The sequence below is a fragment of the Gracilinanus agilis genome, chromosome 2 (genome assembly GCF_016433145.1).
Source record: "Gracilinanus agilis isolate LMUSP501 chromosome 2, AgileGrace, whole genome shotgun sequence".
In the NCBI taxonomy this organism is placed as follows: Eukaryota; Metazoa; Chordata; class Mammalia; order Didelphimorphia; family Didelphidae; genus Gracilinanus; species Gracilinanus agilis.
The window spans coordinates 236,317,752-236,341,510 of NC_058131.1; the positions used below are offsets into that span (position 1 = coordinate 236,317,752).

General features: G+C 39.9%; 1 protein-coding gene across 1 annotated transcript in view; it reads left to right on the plus strand.

Annotated features, from left to right (window-relative positions):
* Positions 1 to 23,759, plus strand: part of EPHX2 (epoxide hydrolase 2) — a 90,684-nt gene that overhangs the window by 57,201 nt on the left and 9,724 nt on the right. The window contains exons 7-8 of the mRNA XM_044659605.1: positions 19,571 to 19,648; positions 22,561 to 22,591. Of these exons, the coding sequence (XP_044515540.1) occupies positions 19,571 to 19,648; positions 22,561 to 22,591 (109 nt within the window). The remainder of the gene's footprint in view (positions 1 to 19,570; positions 19,649 to 22,560; positions 22,592 to 23,759) is intronic.

The following is a 23,759-nucleotide window of genomic DNA, read 5'->3' on the forward strand; positions in this document are numbered from 1 at the left end:
TGTGGTGTAAGGGGGGGGGGATGTCTGGCACTTTCTCTCTCCCTGTGTGGTGTAAGTTGGTGGGGGGTGAGTGTCTGGCACTTTCTCCTTCCCTGTGTGGTGTAAGGGAGGGAGTGTCTGGCACTTTCTCCCTCCCTGTGTGGTGTAAGTTGGGGGGGGGAGTGTCTGGCACTTTGTGTCCCTCCCTGTGTGGCGTAAGTGGGGGAGTGTCTGGCACTTTCTTCTTCCCTGTGCGATATAAAGGGGGGGGGGTGCCTGGCACACGGTGATGGGAGGAGCAAAGCAGAGGGTCTGGGGGGTGGGGTGGGGGCAGGGCCCAGCATTCCATCTCTAAAAGGTTCACCATCACTGATATAGGTTATACATGTGTTATCACACAATATATATTTCCATGTTTGTCATGTTCTGAAGGAAGAGGCATTATTGCTTATATAAGAAAAAATTCATGAAGAAAATTAAGTAAAAAATAATTTGCTTCAATCTACATTCAGATTCCATCAGTTCCTTCTATGGTTGTGGATATCTTTTTTCGTCATGAGTTCTTTGGCATTGTCCTGGATCCTTGCATCGCTGATGATAGTTAAATCATTCCCAATTGCTCAGCATGAATTATTGTTGTTACTGGATATGATGCTCTCCTGGGTCTGCTCACTTCACTGTGCATCACGTTATATAAGGTTTTCCAGGTTTTTTTTTCCTGATTGTCCTGTCCATCATTTATTACAGCACAGCCATTTTCCCTTACAATCATATACCACAACTTGTTCAGCCATTCCCCATGTCCAAGAATGGACATCCTTTCAATGTCCAACTCTACCATTACAAAAAAAAAAAAAAAAAAAAAAAAAAAAAAAAAAAAAAGCTGCTATAAACATTTTTGTACAGGTAGGTTCTTTCCTCCTATCTTTAATCACTTTGGTATACAGACCTATTGTTGGTATTGCTGTGTCAAAGCAAATGCACAGTTTTGGGACCCATTGGGCATGTTTTCAAATTGCTCTCCCAGACGGTTGTATGTTAGTACAAGTATCCTTTCCACATTGTGACTTTCCCCATCATGGTTTTGATATATTGCAGGTCAACATAAGAAATTAAATGGGAATTTGTGGAGGAGGGGTTTGCAAAAGCCACAGATGACACACAAAGGCTAGAAATGACCTAGCCTATGACCAGATACTTACACCAATTTTTGCAATAAGGTGCTGTAAAAACCCCATGGAAGAAAAAGAAAAAATTCAGATTTCTTTTCTAGTAAGAAGAAAGGGACAAAAAATTTTATGCAGATTTTCCAGATCTTGGTGTTACTGTGCCCCTAACTCCTACCTTAACCCCGGGATGTGGAAGGGATACCCATGGTCCCTGCCTTCAGAGAGTTTACATTCTATTGGGAGTGATACAGTGCCAACACATATAAGTAAGTACAGTCGTCTCATGGTTCACTTATTGTGGCTCCACTGTATCATGGGTTTTTTAAGAAAATATATCTAATTCTGTATCTCAGAGTTACACTTATTGTGGCACACTATTGGCTGATGGAATGAGAGGTAACCAACCATAGTGCTGGGCTCTGAATCCTGGGCACTGATTGGTTCAGAGACTGTAGGTTAATAAGAGTGGAAAAGGTTTATTGGAGAGTGGGAAGGGTTTATTAAAAAAGCCTTAAAATATATATAAATAATAAAATAAATATAACGCTGCTACTTCCCGGATTTTCATCTATCATGGGAGTCTCTGGAACATAACTCCTGCAATAGATGAGGGATCACTGTACAAAGTAATTGGGGGAGTGGGGATCATTGATGACTAGGGATCAGGAGAGGCCCTATGTTGAAAGTAGCAGCCAGGGTGACCTTTGAAGAGAACTAGGGATTCTAAAAAGTGGAGATGAGGAGAAAATGTACACAGAGAATGCATTTATAAAGAATAGCATATAGGTCTGTTTTGCTGAAGCATGAGTATATGAGGGAAGACAATGTAAAATCAGGCTGGAAAGATAGTCTAGAGACAGATTGGGAAGGGATTATTAATGTCAAATAGAGGAGTTTGTATTTTATCCTTTAGATAATAGGGAGCCACTGAAGCTTCTTGAGAAGGTGAGTGGCATGGTCAGATCCAGACTTTAGGAATATCTTACCTTGGCAGGCATGTTGAGAATGGGGATGTGGCTCCAAGGTGTTAAAAACAGGCAGACTTAGTACCCGATATTACATATTGCACTCAGATGTCTTGAAATGATGCTTAGGAATAGTAGAAGTTGTAGGACTGCATGTCTGCATGAATAGTAAAGGGCTGGTATGGAGAAGTCTCTTCTAGACACTTTAAATCCTTAAACTGGGCACCATAGAAACCACTCAGGCCAGTATCATTGGACATTGACTTCTAGGGGAAAGAGGAAAATGAGCATTTATATAGTGCCTACTGTGTACCAGGCACTGTGCCAAACACTTTATAAATATTATCTCATTTGATTCTCACAACAACCCTGATAGGTGCTATTATTATCCCCATTTTATAGGTGAGGAAACTGAGGTAGAGAGATCTCGAGTGATTTGCTTAGGGCGAGTGTCTGGAACTGAGGCTAATTTCATTTGGTGAGATTGCCCTGAGCCCTCTTAAATGAAAGGCAGATGAATAGGACTTCAAATATGTCAATTTAACACCATTAGCCCCGACTTGAGGCTTTCCTTATGATCTAAGAGATAACGGTCTGTGGGTTCAAATCTTTCCTGGCTGAATGGCCTTGGGAAAGCTTTTTCACTAAGCTGTGTTCCTTCTTAGGAAATTGTCCCCAAAGATGACCAGGTGTGACACCTGTCCCTCCAGAGTCCATATGATCCTCAAAGACCCCTAGGAGTCCCAGTGACATTGCCATTGCCCCTCCAGATCTCCCGTGTTCACCAAGGAACCATCCTGGGCCAGGGATTTTATCTCATTTTGACTTTCACCAAACTTTCTATTCTCTTGTTTTTCTTATGCTCAAAACATTGCTCTGCTCTGACTTTTACTTTTTTGGGGTTCCCTTGCCCTCCTTCAATGTGATTTCAAATACTGAATAAGTGAATGAGTGAATGAGTGAATGAATGAATGAATGAATGAATGAATGAATGAATGAATGAATGAACGAATGAACGAACAAGCATTTATTAAGCACATACTGTGTGTCCTGGACGTTGTGTTCTCTTTGTTGAGCTCTTTTCACTGCCTAATAGGTATTTGAATGAGGGAATAAGAATTTCTTTTCATTTTTTTATCAATACCTTTTTTTTCCCCCACATCTCCATGTCCAAAAACTTATTCTCCCTCCTTATACCCAGTGAGTCATCCCCTGTGACAATGACTTTGAAAATGGAAAAAAACCAAAACTACTGGGAGTGAGTGATCTGTGTGAAACCGAATTTATCGTGAACACGTATCTCACATAAATCAGTGATCTATAGACTTCCCAGTAGTCTGAGATTCGGAGCCTTTGAACTGAAATGGCATTCATACGTGAGCTGGATTGCACAACACGCTTTAGAGGAGGTCTGCCAAGTAGGATCAAGTTTCTTCTGAAGGTCAGTCTTCCCTTGGAAGTAGGGTAACTTCCTGGGGCTCTGCCATGCAGGGTCTTTCTTGATAAGGCCAGCTTTGTCGTATCTTTTTTCTATAGGGCAGGTTGTGTAGCCTTCCCTTCCATATATGGTGATTGCGAGGCCGAGGGTTATTCTGTCCTTTCAAAGCCAGATGAAATAACAACCTCAGAAACTCTATAATGTATGCTAAGACACTGAAAGCCTGCACAAACTCCCCTTGGCAAAAGTAGCTACGGGGAGTTCTCTTATTAATTTTAAACACACTGGTATATCCTATATCAATTTATTTACAACTGAGGGAAGGAGGAAAAGGGAGGGAGAAAGAAAATCTGAATTAGAAAACAACTGTTGAAAACTGTTTCTAGATGGAACTGAAAAAAATGTTTTTAATTTTAAGCTCATTACAATGATTAGTGATTCCTATACACGGTTCATTAATCATTGGAATTATTTCTTAATATTAAATCTGTTATGAGTATGACAATATAATACTGGGTACCTAATAGGATTACATGCTGAGAATACATAGCTAAAAACAATGAATATAAACTGAAGTTGCTTAATTAAATTGCCCTTTACAAAACAAAGGAAAACAAAAAAAGCAATTCAGCAAACCCAGCCAATGCGTCTAATGCATTTGACAGTCTATGCACTATCCCCAACCTCAGCATTCTCTCGGCTCTTCACCTGGGCATTCTCATTACACACATTCAGTGATGGCGTTTCGTGTGTGAAAGGGTTTCCTGGTTTTGATCATTTCACTGTCTGGCAGTTCATCAGATCCAAACGTAATGAGTTACTTTGGCATTTAGCCCCCAGAGCGAGATTTGCCTGCCTGCCTGCTCTATTTTCTCCTCATAGTAACCTGAAGGGGTTAAAGGTATCTTTCCTTATTGCTGTCCATTTAAGCTCCTCTTCTGGTGTTTTCCCACAAATATGATTAGCCTCCTGGTGACTAATACGCCGGTTCCATTTAAATAATGAACTTCAATTACCTTTTATAATCAGATAGTTTCTTTGAAGATATAGTAAGAAGAAAAGTACAGGCATTTCTTCATATCACTTTGGGGCATGATCTTCCCTATACATACAGGGGAAGCTAGGTAGCACAGTGGACAAAGTATGAGGCCTGGAATCAGGAGGACCTGGGTTCAAATCTGTCCTCAGACATTTCCTAGCTGTGTGATCCTGGGTAGGTCACTTAATTCCAATTGCCTAGCCCTTGATGTTCTTCTGTCTAAGAATTGATTTTAAGACAGAAAGTAAGGGTTAAAAAAAAAAAACAAACAATTCCATGCCCCTCAGTTTCTGAAGAGAATAGGCTCAGACTTAATATAGTTTCTACATAGCATTGGTCATGAAGTTCATATCCAAATCAGGCCAAATGCTGCTGGATGAGCCTTTACACCTGTATACTTCTGAGCAAGGTCCTGAAAGTTATCCTTCGGCCCAAATCCAGTTTGATTGGCTACAGCCATATGGCGTGGTCACCATTCCCGGATGGACTGATGAACTGCTCTCCTGATCTTTCAAAACTTGCAAAGTCATAGCCTCCAATCTTCACCTAAAATGAGAGAGATGCTAAGGCCAAGGTCCCTGTTTGTGATGGTTTTAGAGGGGGAGGGTCCTGTGACGTCTCCCCTTGAGCACTGTCTCATGAGAAGAGCATGCCATCAGACTGCAAAGAAGCCAAGCCAAGAAAATAAAGGGTGAGGCCAGTCAGGGCCCTTTGAACAGTAGCCAATTGAAGATGGCTTTGATTTGGTTCCTATTTACCACATATTTAGAATCATTTAGAGAATTCTCTAACTCTGACAAGAGACATCCTCTAAATGTCTATTGATCTTCCAGAGTCCACCTGAGAATTGCATCAGCCAAGCCCCTCTGCTCTTGCTTGTTGAGCTGGGTTCGCTGGTCATGTGTTCTTTGCTTTCTGCCAGCTCAGGGTGAAAGAGGCCCAAACCTAATAACCTTAGGATCATACTTCTGGAGGTGGAAGGGACCTTAAAGGCCATCTCCTCTAACCCTCTCATTTTATAGATGAAAAAACTGATGCTCAGGAACATTAAGTGATTTATTTAAGATTACACATTAGAGGAAGTAGAGGCAAGATCAGGTGAAGTCGGAGTTCCTGTAGGGGGAAAACAAAATATCTTTGAATTAAAAGTGAAAAGAAGAGTTCTATATGTTGTTACGTTCCTCTGAATTTTTAATATTTATTCTTATGATACATTAATATATTATTACATTTATGTATTACAATTTTTCCCCAGGTGATGGGCATCTACTATTTAAAAAAAAAAAAGACAGAATAAATTTTCAGAGTATATTGACTTTAATATGAGGTTTTACAAATCATACAAGTCAGTGGTCTACAGACACTCCTAGTTTAAAATGAGACGCCAAGCATCAGCATCAAACTTGTATCGAGTATATTTGATACAAATTGTATCAGATCTGAGATCCCAAGCATCAGTATCAAAATGATTTTTATAGGCAAAAAGAGGAACATAGCTAGTGATTACATTAATAGTATCGATTTGAAAGAAACTAAGGAAAACTCAAAGAAACTGCAACCCTAGTTTGTATAGGTTACTTTTATTTATAGTTGGCTTCTTGCAATTGGTTACAGTCTCTCTGATATACATTTTTATACATACATGATTATCGATATTTAATATGCTTATATGATTTATGTAGATATGATTAGCTTACCATTAAACCTAAAAGTTAAAGTTAATTTAACTCAGTTATTGAATCTATTAATAGCTGGGATTATCTCTTACTATAAAATCAGATTAATCAATTACAGTTTCATCTTGATAATTAAGCCTGATCAATAAACAAACATCACTACTTGGTTCTCAGTTCTTTGCTACTGCAAAACATCCTGCTTTGAATATTTCAGTGTACATACTGCTGTTGTTCAGTCATATCTGACTCTTGCTGACCCTTTTCTTGGCAGAGATATTGGAGTGGTTTGCCATTTCCTTCTGCAGCTCATTTTACAAATAAGGAACTAAGGCAAACAAATGACTTGGCTAAGGCCACACAGCTAGTCGGTGTTTGCGGCAGATTTGAACTCAGGAAGTCTTACTAACTCCAGGCTTGGCGTTGTATCCACTATGCCAGCTAGTTGTCCTTCAGTGTATATAAGACAAATCTATCTGCCTTTGAACTCCTTGGCGATATGCCCAGCTCTGAGAATTCTAGGTCAAAGTTTATGAGCAGTCACTTTTTTTCTTTTTAAAGCCTTGCTTTGAATGGGAGTTTCTTGGGTAGAGAACTCACATGATGAAAGTGGTAGCTCTGGATGACCAGCTTGTTAGGGGCGTGGCTTAAAAGGTGGGAAACCCTAGAGCCGTAGACACAAGCCAAGAGGATGTTTCAAAAAATCTAGGCTTAAGGTGATGACTAACTGAGCCAAGCTCGTATTGATCAGTATTCCCTCTAATTTTTTTTTTAATTAGAAACCAGGTATAAGGACTTCAGTCATCTCCCAACTGTCCTGCCACGCGGGAGGCTCAAAGTTCCTTGGTCACCTGGAAGAAGTCACAGGAGAGGCTCAAATCCCTGTCAAAGTTAGACTTGTAGTAAAGAACTAAAAGTCCCTATTTCTAAACCCAGGGGGATTTGATTAAGTAGCTGCTAATTCTCTAGATGTTCCCACTCCCCATCCCCTCAACCTTGACCTGCACACCAGATTTGGGATTTCTGCCCACCCCCATGCCAGTCCCCACTTAAACTGGATATGAACCTAATACAAACTCACCCTGCTTTACCGTTTTTTGCCACTTGATTCTACATAGGACCCCAGCAGACCTGAGCTGTGTCTGTTCTCCTTGACTGCCCCCTTATTGGCAGTATTTTTCTTCAGTAAGGCTTAATTGCTTCCTATTTTTAAAAAATTTAGAATATTTTTCCATGGTTACATGATTCATGATTCTGCCCCCCTTTCCTCCCAACTCCCAGAGCTGACAAGCAATTCCACTGGGTTATACATGTATCATTGTTCAAAACCTATTACCATGTTATTCATATTTGCAGTAGAGTAATCCTTTAACATCAAAACCCTAATCATATCCCTATCACATTACATGATTAATGTGGTACAGAGAGGGGGGCATAACAGTTTTGCAGGCTTTGCAGAATTCATTCTGTCAGTTAAGGAGTTTAGAATCTTGGAAAAAGTTTAGAATCTTGGAAAAAGGTCTTGGGACTCGTGGAGAGAATCAGGGTCCATCTGATCCATCTGAGTTCCTTCTTGAGATTGAAACCTGGCCTATATTTGCAGCTTTTCTTTTGAGATTTGTTAATTTAGCTAATTCCTTTGAATCTCCCTACCATACCCTATTCCTACCTTCATTCTCCCTGTCTGAATTCCTGTGAGGGTTTGAAAGGAGGGTAGTTTGGAGTGTTAGTTTAAACTTGATATTTTAAATAATCAAATAGGGCTTACCCTTGCAACAAATTATATATTGAATCTTTGTATCCAACTTTCCTAACCCCATTGATTACAAACCCATCTGAGAGCCGAGTTAAGGCAGGTCCTTTCTCAGTCTCACATTCCTGCTTCCCTTCCCCCACCTGAAGTTTCTCTAAGCCGCTCTTAGGGCTTCCTTGTATCCTCTACCCTGCCAATCTATCCTAGAAGACAATAAACCCCGTTTGTATTTAATCAAGACCTTCTGGTTACTTCATTAGTAGATTAATAAGAGAGGGAGGAAGAGAGAGAGGAATAGCATACTCTCTGGAGTTTGAGGGAAGCTGAGGGTATCCATTTTGAAGGAAGTGTAACTTCAGTATTTCCTTCCAGTCCCTTCCTGTGAAACTGACTAAAGCCTCAAGTCAGTTCCAAGCTGGCTGTGGCTGGCTCTCACCTTGCTCTGTAAAAGTGTCCTTTTACTTGAAGGTCTTAGTCTATTTCCCTTCAGTGTTTGTCTCTAACTGGGTCCCAGTCTGTGTTTCCCTGCTGCTATTGCCTGCCTTAGATTAACTCATCCTCTCCCTGGCAACCCTTGTTACCTCAGTGTTATACTCCCTAAACTCAGACATTCCCTTATTTCTCCTCCTATCTCAACTACCAACCTTCATCATCGTACCTTCTTCATTTACTATATTGCCTTAGGGATTCACAAACCCTTATCCACAGTACCTATCCTTTATTCCAACCAGCTACAACTATAGTCTACTCCCTTGATTACCTCCAGCCTTGGGTCCCTTGCCTTGCCTTATCCCCTATCCCTACCAGCTATTACCCCTAGCTTCAGTCCCATATTACATCCTGCAAATTCCTTATTACATCCTGAAAATCCCCTTATTACATCAATCATATGTTTTTCTTCTGTGTTTCTACTCCCACAGTTCTTTCTCTGGATGTGGATAGTGTTCTTTCTCATAAGTTCCTCTGGATTGTCCTGGATCATTGAATTGCTATTACTAGAAAAGTCCATTACATTTGATTGTGCCATAATGTATCAGCCTCTGTGTACAATGTTCTTTTGGCTCTGCTCCTTTCACTCTGCATCACTTCCTGGAGGTCTTTCTAGTTCACATGGAATTCCTCCAGTTCATTATTCCTTTCAGCACAATAATATTCCATCACTATCAAATGCCACAATTTGTTCATCCAAGAAAACTCCAAAACGGGATATGAAAGAGTCAGATACTACTTAAACATTTTGGTTTTTTGCTTCTTCAGAAGGCATTACTTTGAGAAGGTGAAGGAGTTAGCCCCATACTTTTAGGAGACGGTCTGGGAAAGTGGAATGAGCAAAGAATTTTGAGTCAAAGGGTCTGGAAATGAACCTAGACTCTGCTTCTTATTATTCTCTGAGTCTCACTTTTGTTGTTGTTCAGTTGTGTCCAATTCTTTGTGATCCCATTTAGGGTTTTCTTGGCAAAGCTACTAGAGGAGCTTACTGTTATCTCTGGCTCATTTTACAGATGAGGAAACTGAGGCAAACAGGGTTAAGTGATAGGGCCACATAGCCAGAAGGTGTCTGAGGCCAGATTAGAACTCATGAGGGTGATTTGAAGCCCAGTGCTCTATCCACTGAACCACCTAGTTACCCCAAGGTCTCATTTTACTTATTTGGAAAATGAAAGGGTTGCTCTCAAATGACTTCTGAGGTACCTCCCAGCTCTGAATCTGTGGTCCTATGATCCCTAAATCCCAGAGTGATCTTAGAAGAGAGACTTTCTCTAACAGAAGAGCTAGACTGGGGAAAATGTCTGATTTTTAAATATTCTTTTTTTTTTTAAAATCCTTACCTTCTGTCTTGGAGACAATACTGTGAGCTACCCAGCTGCCCCCTTTAAATGTTCTTAAAGAAGTATCTTTTTTTTTTCCCCAATCCAAGCCCATCTGGTACTTATAGAAGCAATTGGCTTTGAAATGCCCTTTTAAAAAAGAGCCCTTATTCTTTTTTTGTTTTGTTTTGTTTTTTTTAAACCCTTAACTTATGTGTATTGGCTCATGGGTGGAAGTGTGGTAAGGGTGGGCTATGGGGGTCAAGTGACTTGCCCAGGGTCACACAGCAGAGAAGTGTCTGAGGCCGGATTTGAACCTAGGACCTCCCGTCTCTAGGCCTGACTCTCAATCCACTGAGCTACCCAGCTGCCCAAGAGCCCTTATTCTTAAAAACAAAGACCTGAAGTCTATTTCAGTTCATAATTTACCCATCAAAAGGACTGGGAGGGACTGGCTGAGGATGAGCGAGGAAGCCTTGCTGAGGTTATTAGAAGCAAAATTAAAAAGTAAACTCAAAGAAGACTTAACGAGGCATTTGGAAAGACAATCTTTTGACTCCCCAGAGAGGTCGCAGAAGGACATTTCCTTGCCTCCTTCTTGGCAATGTCTTGTCAACAGAGCAATCTTTTCCATGAAATGGAAAACCCTAGACAACTAGATCTAAAAAACTAATCTATGATTTCTAGGCTCAGAGGATATAATTGTTAGGATTCCAGCCCCATCCATACCTCCTGCACCTCAGACTTCTGGTAGCTACATGTAGACCAGCAGAGTTATTAGGCTGACAGAGCCCCAAAAGTGCTAGGGAGACTTGGATTTATAAAAAAAAAAATTTCTTCAGTATCTGCAAATATTGGTCCAGCATCTGTGACTGCCATCAAATACTAGCCAAGCTGATTAATAATGGCCTTTGGGAACCTAATGTTTCTTCCAGTTCAACTAGAGAATGCTACTACATGCCAGACACAATGTTAGATTTAGGAATACAAAGATAAAGCTCAAAGCAGTCCTTGTCTTCAAGGAAATTATGTTTCGTCACCTGGCACATTCTTAATAAATGTTTATTAATTGATAGAAAATGAAGTATAAAATATGTGAGAAGAGCCAAACAGGTTATTTTCCCCCCTCGGCATTCTAAGGTATTCTGAGGGCTTTGGGTTTTCTCTTCTCTGCTTCCCCAGCTCTTCTGGATTCTCCCTTCCCCTCATCACTGTTAGGTGCCAGATTCCAATTAACCACTTAGTTATATTTAGAAGGTATAGCAATAACCAAGGAACAAACATTTCTTCCCAGCGTCTCAGGATATACTCTCTTCTATCCCACCTATGTCTCTGGGGACATTGGGCTGAAACTTAGCTCACTTTTGACATAACATTCGTCCCACCAAGTTCCTATCTAGGTGCAGCCTAACCTCTCGATGGATCATCTCAGCTGGGCTGGGTCCTGAAGGTCATTTCTTGCTCCTCTAAGCATCAATACTGAACTGGTTTAAAAAAAAAAAAAAAAAAAAAAAAAAAAAAAAAACCTGACACTGGGGATCCTGGCCTTTCAAAAATCACAAGCTTGGAGGCTTCAATCTCTTTACCTAGAAGGGCAAGGAACAAATGCATAGACCAAGGACCAGCAGCCATCTGGCCTCTATGGGAAGAAAACTCCAATATCCCTTCTCCCTACACCATTGGCTTTCATCGAATATCATCATTAAAGGACTCAAGCCCCCAGGAACTAGCAGAAGAGAATGAGTGAAGAGGCTAGAGCAGTGGTTCCCAAACTTTTTGGCCTACCATCCCCTTTCCAGAAAAAATATTACTTAGCCCCCTGGAAATTAATTTTTTTTAATTTTAATAGCAATTAATAGGAAAGATAAATGCACCTGTGGCCATCACCGCTCTCCTGGATTGCTGCAGCACCCACCAGGGGGCGGTAGCGCCCACTTTGGGAATTACTGGGCTAGACCAAAGCTGACTAAGGTTTTTTGAAGATACTCTCAATTCAGGCTGCACAGCCAGTCTAAAAAAGCTTTCTCCTAAACATGTGGTTTAAGTGGCGAGGTGGTGTAGTGGATAGAGTCCCAGGCCTGGAGACAGGATGACTCATCTCGAGTTCAAATCTGGCATCAGACACTAGCTGTGTGACCCTGGGCAAGTCACTTCACCCAGTTTGCCTCAGTTTTCTCATCTGTAAAATGAACTGGAGAAGGAAATGGCAACCCCCCACTCCAGTATCTTTGCCAAGAAAAATCCAAATGGGGTCAGGAAGAGTGAGACATGACCAAACAACAAAAAAATGCAGTTACAGCATGTCTATGCATGCTTCATCGAGTTCCTAAGGTATTTTGATTCCACATCAGCATCTCCTAGAAACAAGCTCCCTTTACTCCTCCACATGGGGAAATTGAATCAGCCAAGTATACCAATGTGTTCTGCACATATACCAATCCCCTGTTACAAATATATACAAAAGAAATTTTGGAGGAAAGAACACAAGCAACCTGGGGATCGGAAAATGCTTCCTATAGGAAGTGACCCCTAAACTAAGCTTTGAAATGAATTAGAGAGTATAAAGGGCTGAGGTGAGAAGTATATGAGAATATGTTAGGGATGGACTTTCCCTCCTTCCAACATCACAACTGGCCATTCTGGTCAATTTATGAATCTCATATACTTCTTGGCTTAGTGAAAAAAGACTAGGGGGTAGCTGGGTAGCTCAGTGGATTGAGAGCCAGGCCTAGAGACAGGAGGTTCTAGGTTCAAATCTGGCCTCAGACACTTCCCAGCTCTGTGACCCTGGGCAAGTCACCATTGCCCAGCCCTTACCAGTCTTCTGCCCTGGAGCCAATACACAGTATTGACTCCAAGACAGAAGGTAAGGGTTTAAAAAAAAAAAGGGGAAAAAAGACTAAAAGACTTCTGACCAGTTCCACAATTTGCATTATATAACAAGAGCCTTTAGAAATGACAAATAGTAATTGCTCTTAGTATGTTTTATGATGTTATATTGACTTGTAAAGAGAAGCATAAAAATGCATGTAACCTTTCCATGTCATAGGGATTATGGGCAAGGTGCCCCTGCAATCTAGGAAATTCACAAACATTTTTTAGCCCTTCCTCTGTACCAGAGAAGAAGTCTGAATTGTCCCTTTTTCTTTTATGAGATGTTTATAGTACCTTATTGTAAAATTTGGGTTAAGCATTTGGTCATAGGCTAAATGTGGGTCAATGTTAAGTAAAAATTGTGAATGAAAAAGGAATTTTAAAAATATGAAATAAATATGAAAAAGATTTAAATAAAACAAATTTGAGTAGAATAATAGTGAACATGCTGTATAGGTAACATTATACATAACAGTACATACATTTTATGCATTTGTGAGTTACTTAATTTTTTACGATCTCTACATTTCTAGTCTTTGTGTGTCTTCTGCTGACTTTCATGTTATTTTTGCAAACTTTAACTTTTTACTTATTTTAACTTTAGAAAAGAAATTGTAGGGGGCAGCTGGATATCTCAGTGGATTGAGAGCAGGTCCAGAGATGGGAGGTCCTGGGTTCAAATCTGGCCTCAGACACTTCCTAGCTGTGTGACCCTGGGCAAGTCACTTAACCCCCATTGCCTAGCCCTCACCACTCTTCTGCCTTGGAACCAATACGCAGCATTGATTCTAAGATGGAAGGTAAGGGCTTAAAAGAAAAAAGAAATTGGATATATTCATGGTATTAAAAGATAAAATATGTTGATGTTATATGCTACCATATATATATTTTATGCATTTGAGTTTCTAAATTTTTTCTGTGATATTTGCAGCTTCTGCAAAATTCCCCCCAAATTCCCATTTAGTTTCTGGCTCACAATATATCAAAACCACAATAGGGAAAGTCACAACATGAAAGGGATACCTGCATATGGACCCCTATATTGCAAGGGATTATATAATCATAGGTTTGGAGCTGGAAATGATCTTGGAGACTGTCTAATACATTTCACTTCATTTTATAGAAGAAGAAACTGAGGCCCACAAAGCTTAAGTGACATGTCTAAGGTCACATAGAGAGTGAGGGGCATTTGAACTCAAAATTTCTGACTCCAGATCAGGCACTCTTAATTTTGAATCATTTGGCCTTCCATATCTCTCCCCTCCCTTCCCTTGTAGCAGAAAACAATTAAGCATTGATGATGCATACAATATTTCTCATGCATTGCACCTCCATTCCCACCACCTCTACAAAGAAAAGAGGAAGTGCATTTCTTTATCTCTTGGCAGTGGGGTCAAGATAGGTTATTCTTTCATTTCATTTCACCTTCTTTTCATTCACTGCTCCCTTTATATTTGTCTTGCAAAGTGAGGGTGTAGATCGAGTCCCTGGTTCCATCTTCTTATCTTGGCATCAGTTCATGCAGATTCTCTTATATTTCTCTGACTTTCTTCCTTCTAGTCCTCTACCACAATTTAGATACCCATCCTCCAATGTTCCTAGTTTACTTGGCTTCTGGGAAAAGAGAAGTAGTTCTAAACCATATTAAAACTACTGTCAATGAATGACATTGGACTAGGATTTAGAGAGGTAGGTGGGGCAGTGGATAGAATGCCTGGCCTGGAATCAGGAAAATCTGATTTCAAATCCAGCCTCAGATACTTACTAGCTATGCAACCTTCAGCAAGTCACTTAAATCCCTATTTGCCTCAGTTTCCTCATCTGTAAAGTGAACTGGAGAAGGAAATGGCAAATCATTCCAGTATGTCTTCCCCCAAAACTACAAATGAGGCCATGAAGAGTCCGACATAATCAAACAACAACCATAATAAACACAAAAGGATTTAGCAATTCTGCCAGATCTGGCAGCATTCATCTTTGCCCTTAGACAAGGTACCCCATATTTCTGGGCCTCTGTTTTCTCATTTATGAAAGGAAGAAATCCAACCTCCCTCCCAGCTCTAGTTCTGTGACTCTGGGTCAGATTCCAAGCACTGAGGACTTTTGTTTAAGGTTTAATATAGAAGAGGAAATGAGTAGAAAAGTTTGAAGGTTGGAGAAAGATGGGAGGAAAAAGGAAATAATAAGTCAGAGGGAAAAGTGAATATTTAATTCTAATGGAGGGTATGAGCAGCTAATCTCCCTTAGTCTTGAGAGCCTCCTCTTTTCTTTCCTTCTCATTCTTTGTGACCTTGCATTGTTATAAGGCCAATTTTCAAGGCAAGGTCCCTATTCTAAAGAACAATGGGAACTCTCTCTTCTAGGCTTTTAACTCTCCAAATTTACTTGGCCAAAGGGGACTGGGTACATTTATCTCAATCTCTCTATCACTACAGAATTATATTGTCTTCTTTCTTTATAAATTTTTATTGCTCTTTTGTTCTATTTTCTAAATCACCAGAATTTCTCTCCATATCCCTCCTCTTTCCCACCCAGATTGCCATCCCATAGAGCAAATCATATCGTCCTTCTAATGCAAAAATTGAATATTCTTGGGTTCAAAATATTATCTCTATGGGTTGAAGTAGTGTTCTAAATATCTTGGAATCATAAGCCCCCTTTTTTTATCACCTTATTTGTCAAGCACATATTTTTGTTTTAACTTTGCTGGTCAGTTCTTTAACTAGTGTACCTGTTGTGAAACTCAACAGGACCAGGGCAGCCAGGTAGCTCAGTGTATAGAGAGGTATTGGGTTCAAATATGGCCTTAGACTCTTCTTAGCTGTGTGCTCCTGGGCAAGTCATTTAACCTCAGTGGCCTAGCCCTTACTACTCTTTTTGTCTTGGAACACAATACCTAGTATTGTTTCTAAGACAGAAGGTAAGAGTTTAAAGAAAAGCAAACACTTAGCAGGATCTAGAGCATATTCCCAGGTTAAACATATCTAGAATCAGACATTTAGAGCTAGAAGGGACTTTGTTGTTTAGTTGTTTCAGTCATGTCTAACTCATTATGAGCCCATTTGGAGTCTTCTTGGCAAAAATCCTGGTGTGGTTGGCCATTTCCTTCTCCAGCTCATTTTCCAGATGAGGAAACTGAGGACAACAGGATTAAGTATTTGTCCAGGGTCACATAGCTAGTAAGTATCTGAGGCTGGATTTGAACTCATGAAATGAGTCTCCCTGACTCATGGCCCTGGAATATCATATTCCAGAAGGCAAAAGAGATAGGATTGCAACCAAGTATAATCTATCTAGCAAACCTGAGTATCATTTTTGAGAGGAGGGGGTGGAAGTGAATATTTAATAAAAATAGAGGACTTTCAAGCATTTCTGATAAAAAGAGAAGAGCTGAATAGAAAATGTGACATTCAAACAGAAGATTCAAGAGAAGCATGAAAAGGTAAATGTGAAAGAGTTTCAATAAAATTAAACTGTATATATTCCTGTATGGGAAGATGATACTTATAACTTCTAAGAACTTATCATTAGTAGGCTAATTAGGGAACCTAGTCAAATTTATAAAAATAAGAGGCATTTCCTAATTGCTAAATAGCCAAAGCCTATGAACAGGTTGTTTTCAGAAGACATCAAAGCTGTCTATAGTGATATGAAAAAATGCTCTAAATCAGTATTGATTGGAGAGATGCAAATTAAAATAATCTGAGGCACCACCTCATACTTATAATATTGACTAACATGACAAAAGGAAAATAACAAAGATTGGAATAAAAAAAATTGGGACATTACTACCCCATTGGTGGAATTGTGATTGGTCCAACCATTCTGGATTACAATTTGCAACTATGCTCAAAGGGCTTAAAACTGTGCATACTATCTGGTGCATCACTATAACTACTATACCTTATCCCAAAAGGCCTACATGTACAAAAATATTTATAATAGCTCTTTGTGATAGCAAAGAATTGGACATTGAGAGGGATGCCCATCAGTTGGGGAATGGCTGAACAAGTTGTGGCATATAATTGTGATGGAATACCATTATAAGACATGACTAGCAGGAATAGTTTAGGAAAAGTTTGAGAAGACTTATATGAACTGATAAACAGTGAAGTGAACAAACACAGAAGAATACCGTACACAGCAACATTAATTTTGTTTGATGATCTGCTGAGTGACTTGGCTATTCCGATCAGTGCAGTGACTTATGAAAAATGCTCTCCACCTCTGAAAAGAAAACTGAGGAGGCTGAGTGCAAACTGAAGCATAATTTTTTCACTTTCTTCATTTTTCTTGGTTCTCCCCTCCCCGATACAACATGGTTAATATGGAAATATGTTTTGCATGATTTTGCATGTATAATTGATATCACATTTCTTGCCTTCTCAATGAATAGAGGAGGGGTGGGAGGAGAAAATTTGGAACCCAAATGTTTTAAAACAATGAATGTTAAAAATAGAGAAATAATAAATTTAGTTTGAAGGGTTTTTTAAGTTAAAAAAAGTAATATATAGAAACATTCATGGTTTTTATGGGTTTATTATATTTTTTCCTGCCTACCTAAATTGGGGTAGGGTTAATCCCCTAAATCTTGGTCTTCCTCCAACAGGTTACTTGGGTAGTTGTGGTTGTGGCAATAGGATTGATTGTTTGTTATTTTCTTTCATTTTTGACAACACAACTCAAGAAGATTGTCTACTAAGGAAGGCATAGAAGGGTTGCCAAATGCAGGAACACTAGAGCAAAGAAACAATAGATCTTTTAAAGAATGACCACACTATTATGGCCTTTGATCACTATGTCTGCCTATATAGCCTTTTCTTACACTAGAGCCAAGTTAGACTACACACTTTCCATTCAGATATCCCAACCTTTCTGTGCTTTTCCTTGGGATTTTCTTTATGACTTCATATCTGCCTGTTAATGTAACCATCAGCCAATCAATAGGCATTTGTTAAGCACCAAATATGGACCAGCATTGCCATAACTAGTCATTGTTATTCCTGGGGTAAGCAGCATCAAATATGCTATCAAATCAACTTTTAAAAATCAAATTTCATTTGAGGAAAAGAGATTCCAGGGTACCATCCCATGGTAGAGAAAAAAACCTAGGGCACATTGATTTCCCCATGAGTAGAAGATCTTGAGACACTTTGAGGCTACTATTAAGTAGGCCGTTATGTAGCAAGGTGGGGGGCAAAGAGAGGAAGGAGGTGCACAGTCAGAGCCAGGATGGAGCTCACCTTAGCCCCTCCTGCCTCCAAGACTAGCACTTAATCCTCTGGGTCACCTTGTTCATCATTCAGTCATGTCTGACTCTATATGGCCTATGGACTTTGTCCATGAGGCTTTCTTAGCAAAGATACTGAAGCAGTTTTCCATTTCTCTAGGGTATCCCCATTTTACAGATGGGGAACTGAGGCAAATAGGGGTTAAGTGACTTGCTCAGGGTCACTCAGCTAGTAAGTGTCAGAGGTTGGATTTGAACTCAAGTTTTCCAGACTCCAGGCCCAGTGACCCACCTAGCTGCTTCAAATTACAATTCCATGAAGCCTCTCCCTGAGATCCCATTAGCATTTCTCTTAGAATTTGCCCTCTTTCTAAAAAAAAAAAACTGTCTCATGAAGATTCCATGGAGTCACAGAATTTTGGAGCTTAGAGATCATGTAACTCACTCCCTTCCTAGGACCCTGAGAGTTATTTAATCTCCCTGAGCCTTCAATTCTTCAGCTCTAAAGTGATGCTTAGTTGTTTAGATATCGTGGTATAGTAGGGAGTGAGGGGTAGGAGCAAAACAATGATTCTAGAGTCAAAGGACCCGAGTTCAAATCCCAACTCTGTAACTGTGCCCTTATTTATATTACTATATACTTCCTGGTCTCAATTTCCTTATCTGTAAAATATTGGGCAGCTAGATGATATGGCGGATAGAGTGTCAGGCCTGCAGTCAGGAGGATTCATCTTCATGAGTTCAAATCTGGTCTCAGGCAATACTAGCTGTGTGACCCTGGGCAAGTCATTTAACCCTGTTTGTCTCAGTTTTCTCATCTGTAAAATGAGCTGGAAGAGGAGATGGCAAACCACTCTAGTGTCTTTGCCAAGAAAAACCCAAATGGGTTCATGAAGTCTTACATGCCTGAAAAACAACTGAACGATGACAAAATATAGTGGTAGGACTTGATGGCCTCTGAGTTTCCTTCTAGCTTTAAACCTATCCTCCTGCTTCCTAGAGTTGTTAGAAGGTTTGGATGAAGACTTAGTGACATGGATCTAGACTTAGAAGGGTCCTAAGAAGCCTCCTTGTCCCATCCCCTCCTTTTACTGACTAGGATATGGAAACTGGGCAGGCGGTGATTTGGCTGAGGTCACAGAGGTAGAACATGTCAGAAGTGAGGTTGAAACATAGGTCTTCTGACTCCAGAACCAGCGTTCTTTCTATTGCACAATGATTTCTTGGTTTGTAAAATCTTTAAGTATGTCCTGTGCCTGCTCTGATTATGATTGTTACCCAGGTTAGAAAATGGAGGCCCCTGGAGGCAGCTAGGTATCCTCATGGATTGAGAGCCAGACATAGAGGATAAATGTCCTGGGTTCAAATATGGCCTTGGACACTTTGTAGCTATGGGACCTTGGCAAATCATTTAACCCCCATTTCCTAACCCTTACTGTTCCAATACATGGAAATTGATTCTAAGACAGAAGGCAAGGGTTTTTATTTAAAAATTTTTAAACAAAAATGGATACCTGAGAGAGAAATGACTTGCCCAAGGCAACTTAGCAAGTCATTTAGGGCTTAGCATTAGGTAATATGGGGCTCAGAGGAGCCCTCTTTCTATTGTAGCATTTTTCACTTGGCTTCTGAATCATTTCAGGGAGTAGCAGAGGCTGAACTGGAGCAGGACCTGACCCGGACATTCAAAAGCATTTTTAAAGGAAGTGATGAGAAAATGGTATGTATGCTGCATACAGGGACCTTAGTAGGCAACAGAGGGTTATGGAAAGGAAACTCGTAGGTGATTTGGCTCTGGGAGAGGAAGGAAGATGTGTCTCAGGGTATGAAAGGTACCTTTTCTCAACTCTTAGTACTAATTTTTAAATAAAAGTACCTCTGATTCTCTATTTTAGTTCCTGCTTTGTCCCACTTCTCAGATAGGAAAAAAAATTTTTTTCTGCTATTTCAAATCACAGTGGAGTGGGATGAGATGATAATAGTGAGGGCTTTGCTGTTACCTTCCTTAACATCTTAGGGTAGACCTGGAGACCCAGAAGAATGGTATCAAAGGAAGAACACAGATTTAGTAGACAGAGATTTTGAGTTTGAAGATTGTCGTTGCCATTTCCTGGTTAGTCACTTAACATCTGGAAGTCTATTTATTCTTTCTACTGCATTCAAACCATCTTGTCCAAATCATTGAAACTTTATAATCCTAAACTTATTTTCTTTAATTGTGTTGTAATTATGTTATAACCAGTCTCTTTCTCCCAAAAGTATCTTTGGTTACTAAATTATGTTTACTTTAGAAATAAATAGGGCCTTAGACACTTCCTAGCTGTGTGACCCTGGACATGTAAGGAATTAAAATTAAATTTAAATCTAATTAAATTTAAAATTAAAGTAAAAATAAAATAAATATATGAGAATCCTAAGATAGTACTATGGTCACTGTTTTAAAAATATTATAGCTCAAGTCAAATTGACTTTCAGTAGCTTTATTTACAAAGAGGAGGAATGAGTGAAAGTAGAGAAATATGAAAGAGGGTAGAGTAAGGAGTCTAGCTTATCACCCTAAATGTTGCTCCAGTCCCCAGCTCAACCTACACAGGGCTTGTTAACCCCTCAGCCAGAGGACTGGGTGGTGAATTAAACAAGGACTCAACCCACCGACCTCCTTCAAGAAGGGAAGGCCTCTCCGGAACTAATCTCTCCAAAAGCCAGGAAAGAAGGGTCAGCTTCTTACTCACCTAAGCCAAAGCTCCAAAGCAGGGGTCAGCAACCTTTTTGGCCGTGAGAGCCATAAACGCCACATTTTTTAAAATGTAATTTCGTGAGAGCCGTACAGTGCTCACAGTGCCGCTCCTGTAACAGCGCCTGAAAAAAAATGGACTTTATGGCTCCTGCAGAAAGAGCCATACGTTGTCAACCTCTGCTCCAAAGGAAAAGATCCAGGAGCAGTCTTACCAGAAGGAGTCTAAGAGTCAGAGTCCCAGGTTGAAGTCCCAATTCCTAGCTCCAGCCCTAGTCCAAGATCCTCTAAGCTCCAGATTTAGGCCAAAGCCCCTCCCTCTCCAGCAGTTCAGGACCCTTTCTAGTCCTTTTTCCATATCACTTTCTCCACTTTTATGGGAGCCAATTTTAGTCTTTAAGTTTGCTTAGCACTGCCCAGGGGGTGGTCAGTCATCTCTGGGTTTTTACCCACTTTTAGTAAGTGGTTTGCAAACCTCCCCTACTTAGTGTTAAAGTAGGGGTGTTTTCAGTTTTTGTTGATTAACCTAAAAATAGGCAAGGAGAGAGTTAATCCTATCTTCACAGACAAGTCACTTAACTGAGAGAGAGAGAGAGAGAGAGAGAGAGAGAGAGAGAGAGAGAGAGAGAGAGAGAGAGAGAGAGAGGAAGGGGAAAGGAGAAGGAGGGAAGGAAGGAAGGGAAGAAGGAAGGAAGGAAAGAAGGAAGGAAGGGAGAAAGAGAAAAGAAAGAAGGGAGGGAGAAAGAGAGAAAGGAAAAAGGAAAGAAAGAAAGAGAGAGAGAAAGAGAGAAAGGAAGAAAGGAAGAAAAAGAGAATCTTAAAGCCAAAAGGAACTTCACTCCATACCTCAAAAGTCCAGTCTATTATTATCATCATTCTCTAGGTGAAGCAATTGAAGAATTGAGATCCACAAAAGTAAAATTTGGGATATATGCCTGTTGGTGGTATCTCTGAGTCAAAGGGCATAGATTTTTGTTGCTATCTTACCAGAATTTAAATTGCATTCCAGAAAGATTAGACCAATTCACAGCTCCACCAACAATGTAGTTGTGTGCCTATCTTTCCATAATCCTTTTAACATTGACTATTCCCATCTTTTGGCATATTTGCCTCTTGTTAGTTTGCTGAGTGTAAGATGAAACTTTAGTTATTTTGAATTGCAATTTTCATCTTTTTAGTGATTTAAAACAATCTTTCATAATTGTTAATCATTTAATTCTTTTATTGTTTGTTCATATGCTTTAATTGCTCATCCATTGGAGAATGAATTTTGGTGCTTTTATATTCTTATTAGGTGTTGGTTCCTTTTGTATTTATCCTCATCTGAGATTTTTGATTCAAAGATTTCCCATCCCCCCCCCCCCAACATTGGCCACATTCATTTTCTAGTTGCATCAGTTTTGTAGTGAAAAAACATTTCAATTTCATAGGATTTAATTTATTGATTTTATTGTTTGTCATCACCTCCAACCTTTATTTGAGCTATGAAAAGTACCTGATCTTGGAGGCAGCTGGGTAGCTCAGTGGATTGAGAGCCTGGCCTAGAGATGGGAAGTCCTGGGTTCAAATCTGTTCTCAGACATTTCCTGGCTGTGTGATCCTGGAACTTAACTCCCATTGCCTAGCCCTTTCCACTCTTCTGCCTTAGAACTAATACAGAGTATTAATTCTAAGGTGGAAGGTAAGGGTTTAAAAAAAAAAAGAAAAAAGAAAAGTATCTGATCTAATAATTCTCTCCTATTTTTTTTTTTTAATTTTTGTGGTGTGACCTTTAAAATTCAGAATGAGTATCCTTTTTGAGTTTCTTATGGGATATGATGTAAAGATATTGGTCTAACCATGATTTCTGCCAAACTGTCACCTTTTGTAAGGGAACTTTTTTTTCCTCTTCCTTGCAGGATTCCATATCTACAAAACATATTGAAAATGGTGAGAAACATCACTGGCAGGGGATGATTGGAAGGGCTGGTGAAGGAAATGACTAGATCTGCGAGAAGTTTCTTCTTTTTTGTTTGTTTTTACTCCTTTCTCTCTGTATTCTGACTAGAATGATCTTATGGACTCTCCCAATCTTTTGTTGTTATTGTATCTGACTCTTTGTGACTCCATTTGGGGTTGTCTTGCAAAGGAAACAAAAGTAATGATTGAGGGACAGCTCATTAGATAAAAAACCAGGTCTGGAATCAGGAGAACTTTAGTTCAAATCTGGCCTTAGATACTTTTTAGCTCTGCGACCCTGGGCAAGTCACCTAGCCCCAGTTGCCTAGTCCTTATCACTCTTCTGCCTTAGAACCAATACACAGTATTGACTCTAAAACAGAAGGTAAAGGTTTTTTTTAAAAAAAGAAGAAAAATACAAAGATCACACAGGTAGTAAGCACCAGTGATAGAATTGGAACCCAGATCCTTTGACTCCTAAATAGGAACTAAAAGTGTTTAGATAGTGGAAAGAGAGAAACAATGGTTGGAGGGATATTGTGGTACAGTGGGAAAAGTACTGGATTTCCCATCTGACCACCTTGGGTCAAAAACTGTGCCTTTGCTACTTACCATCTGTGTTATCTTGAACAAGTTATTTCAGGCCCTCTCTGGGACTTAGTTTCTCCATTACAAAATGAGATGGGGTTGGATTAGATGGCTTTGAAGGTCCCTTCCAGTTCTAGACCTAGAATCTTAGAAAGGATATAAGAAGCAATTAGGAAGGGGCAGCTAGCTATCACAGTGGAGAGAGAGCCTGGCCTGGAGACGGGAGGTCTGGATTCAAATATGGCCTCAGACACTTCCTAACTTTGGGGCCCTGGGAAAGTCACTTAATCCCAATTGCCTAGTCTTTGTTGCTCTTCTGTCTTAGAATTGTTACTAAGACAAGATAAAGGTTTGTGTGTGTTTTTAAAAGCAATTAGGAGGGGCAGCTGGGAGGCTCAGTGGATTGAGAGTCAGGCCTAGAGACGGTCCTAGGTTCAAAGCTGGCCTCAGACACTTCCCAGCTGTGTGACCCTGGGCAAGTCACTTGACCCCATTGCCCACCCTTACCACTCTTCCACCTAAGAGCCAATACACAGAAGTTAAGGGTTAAAAAAAAAAACAAAAAAAAAAA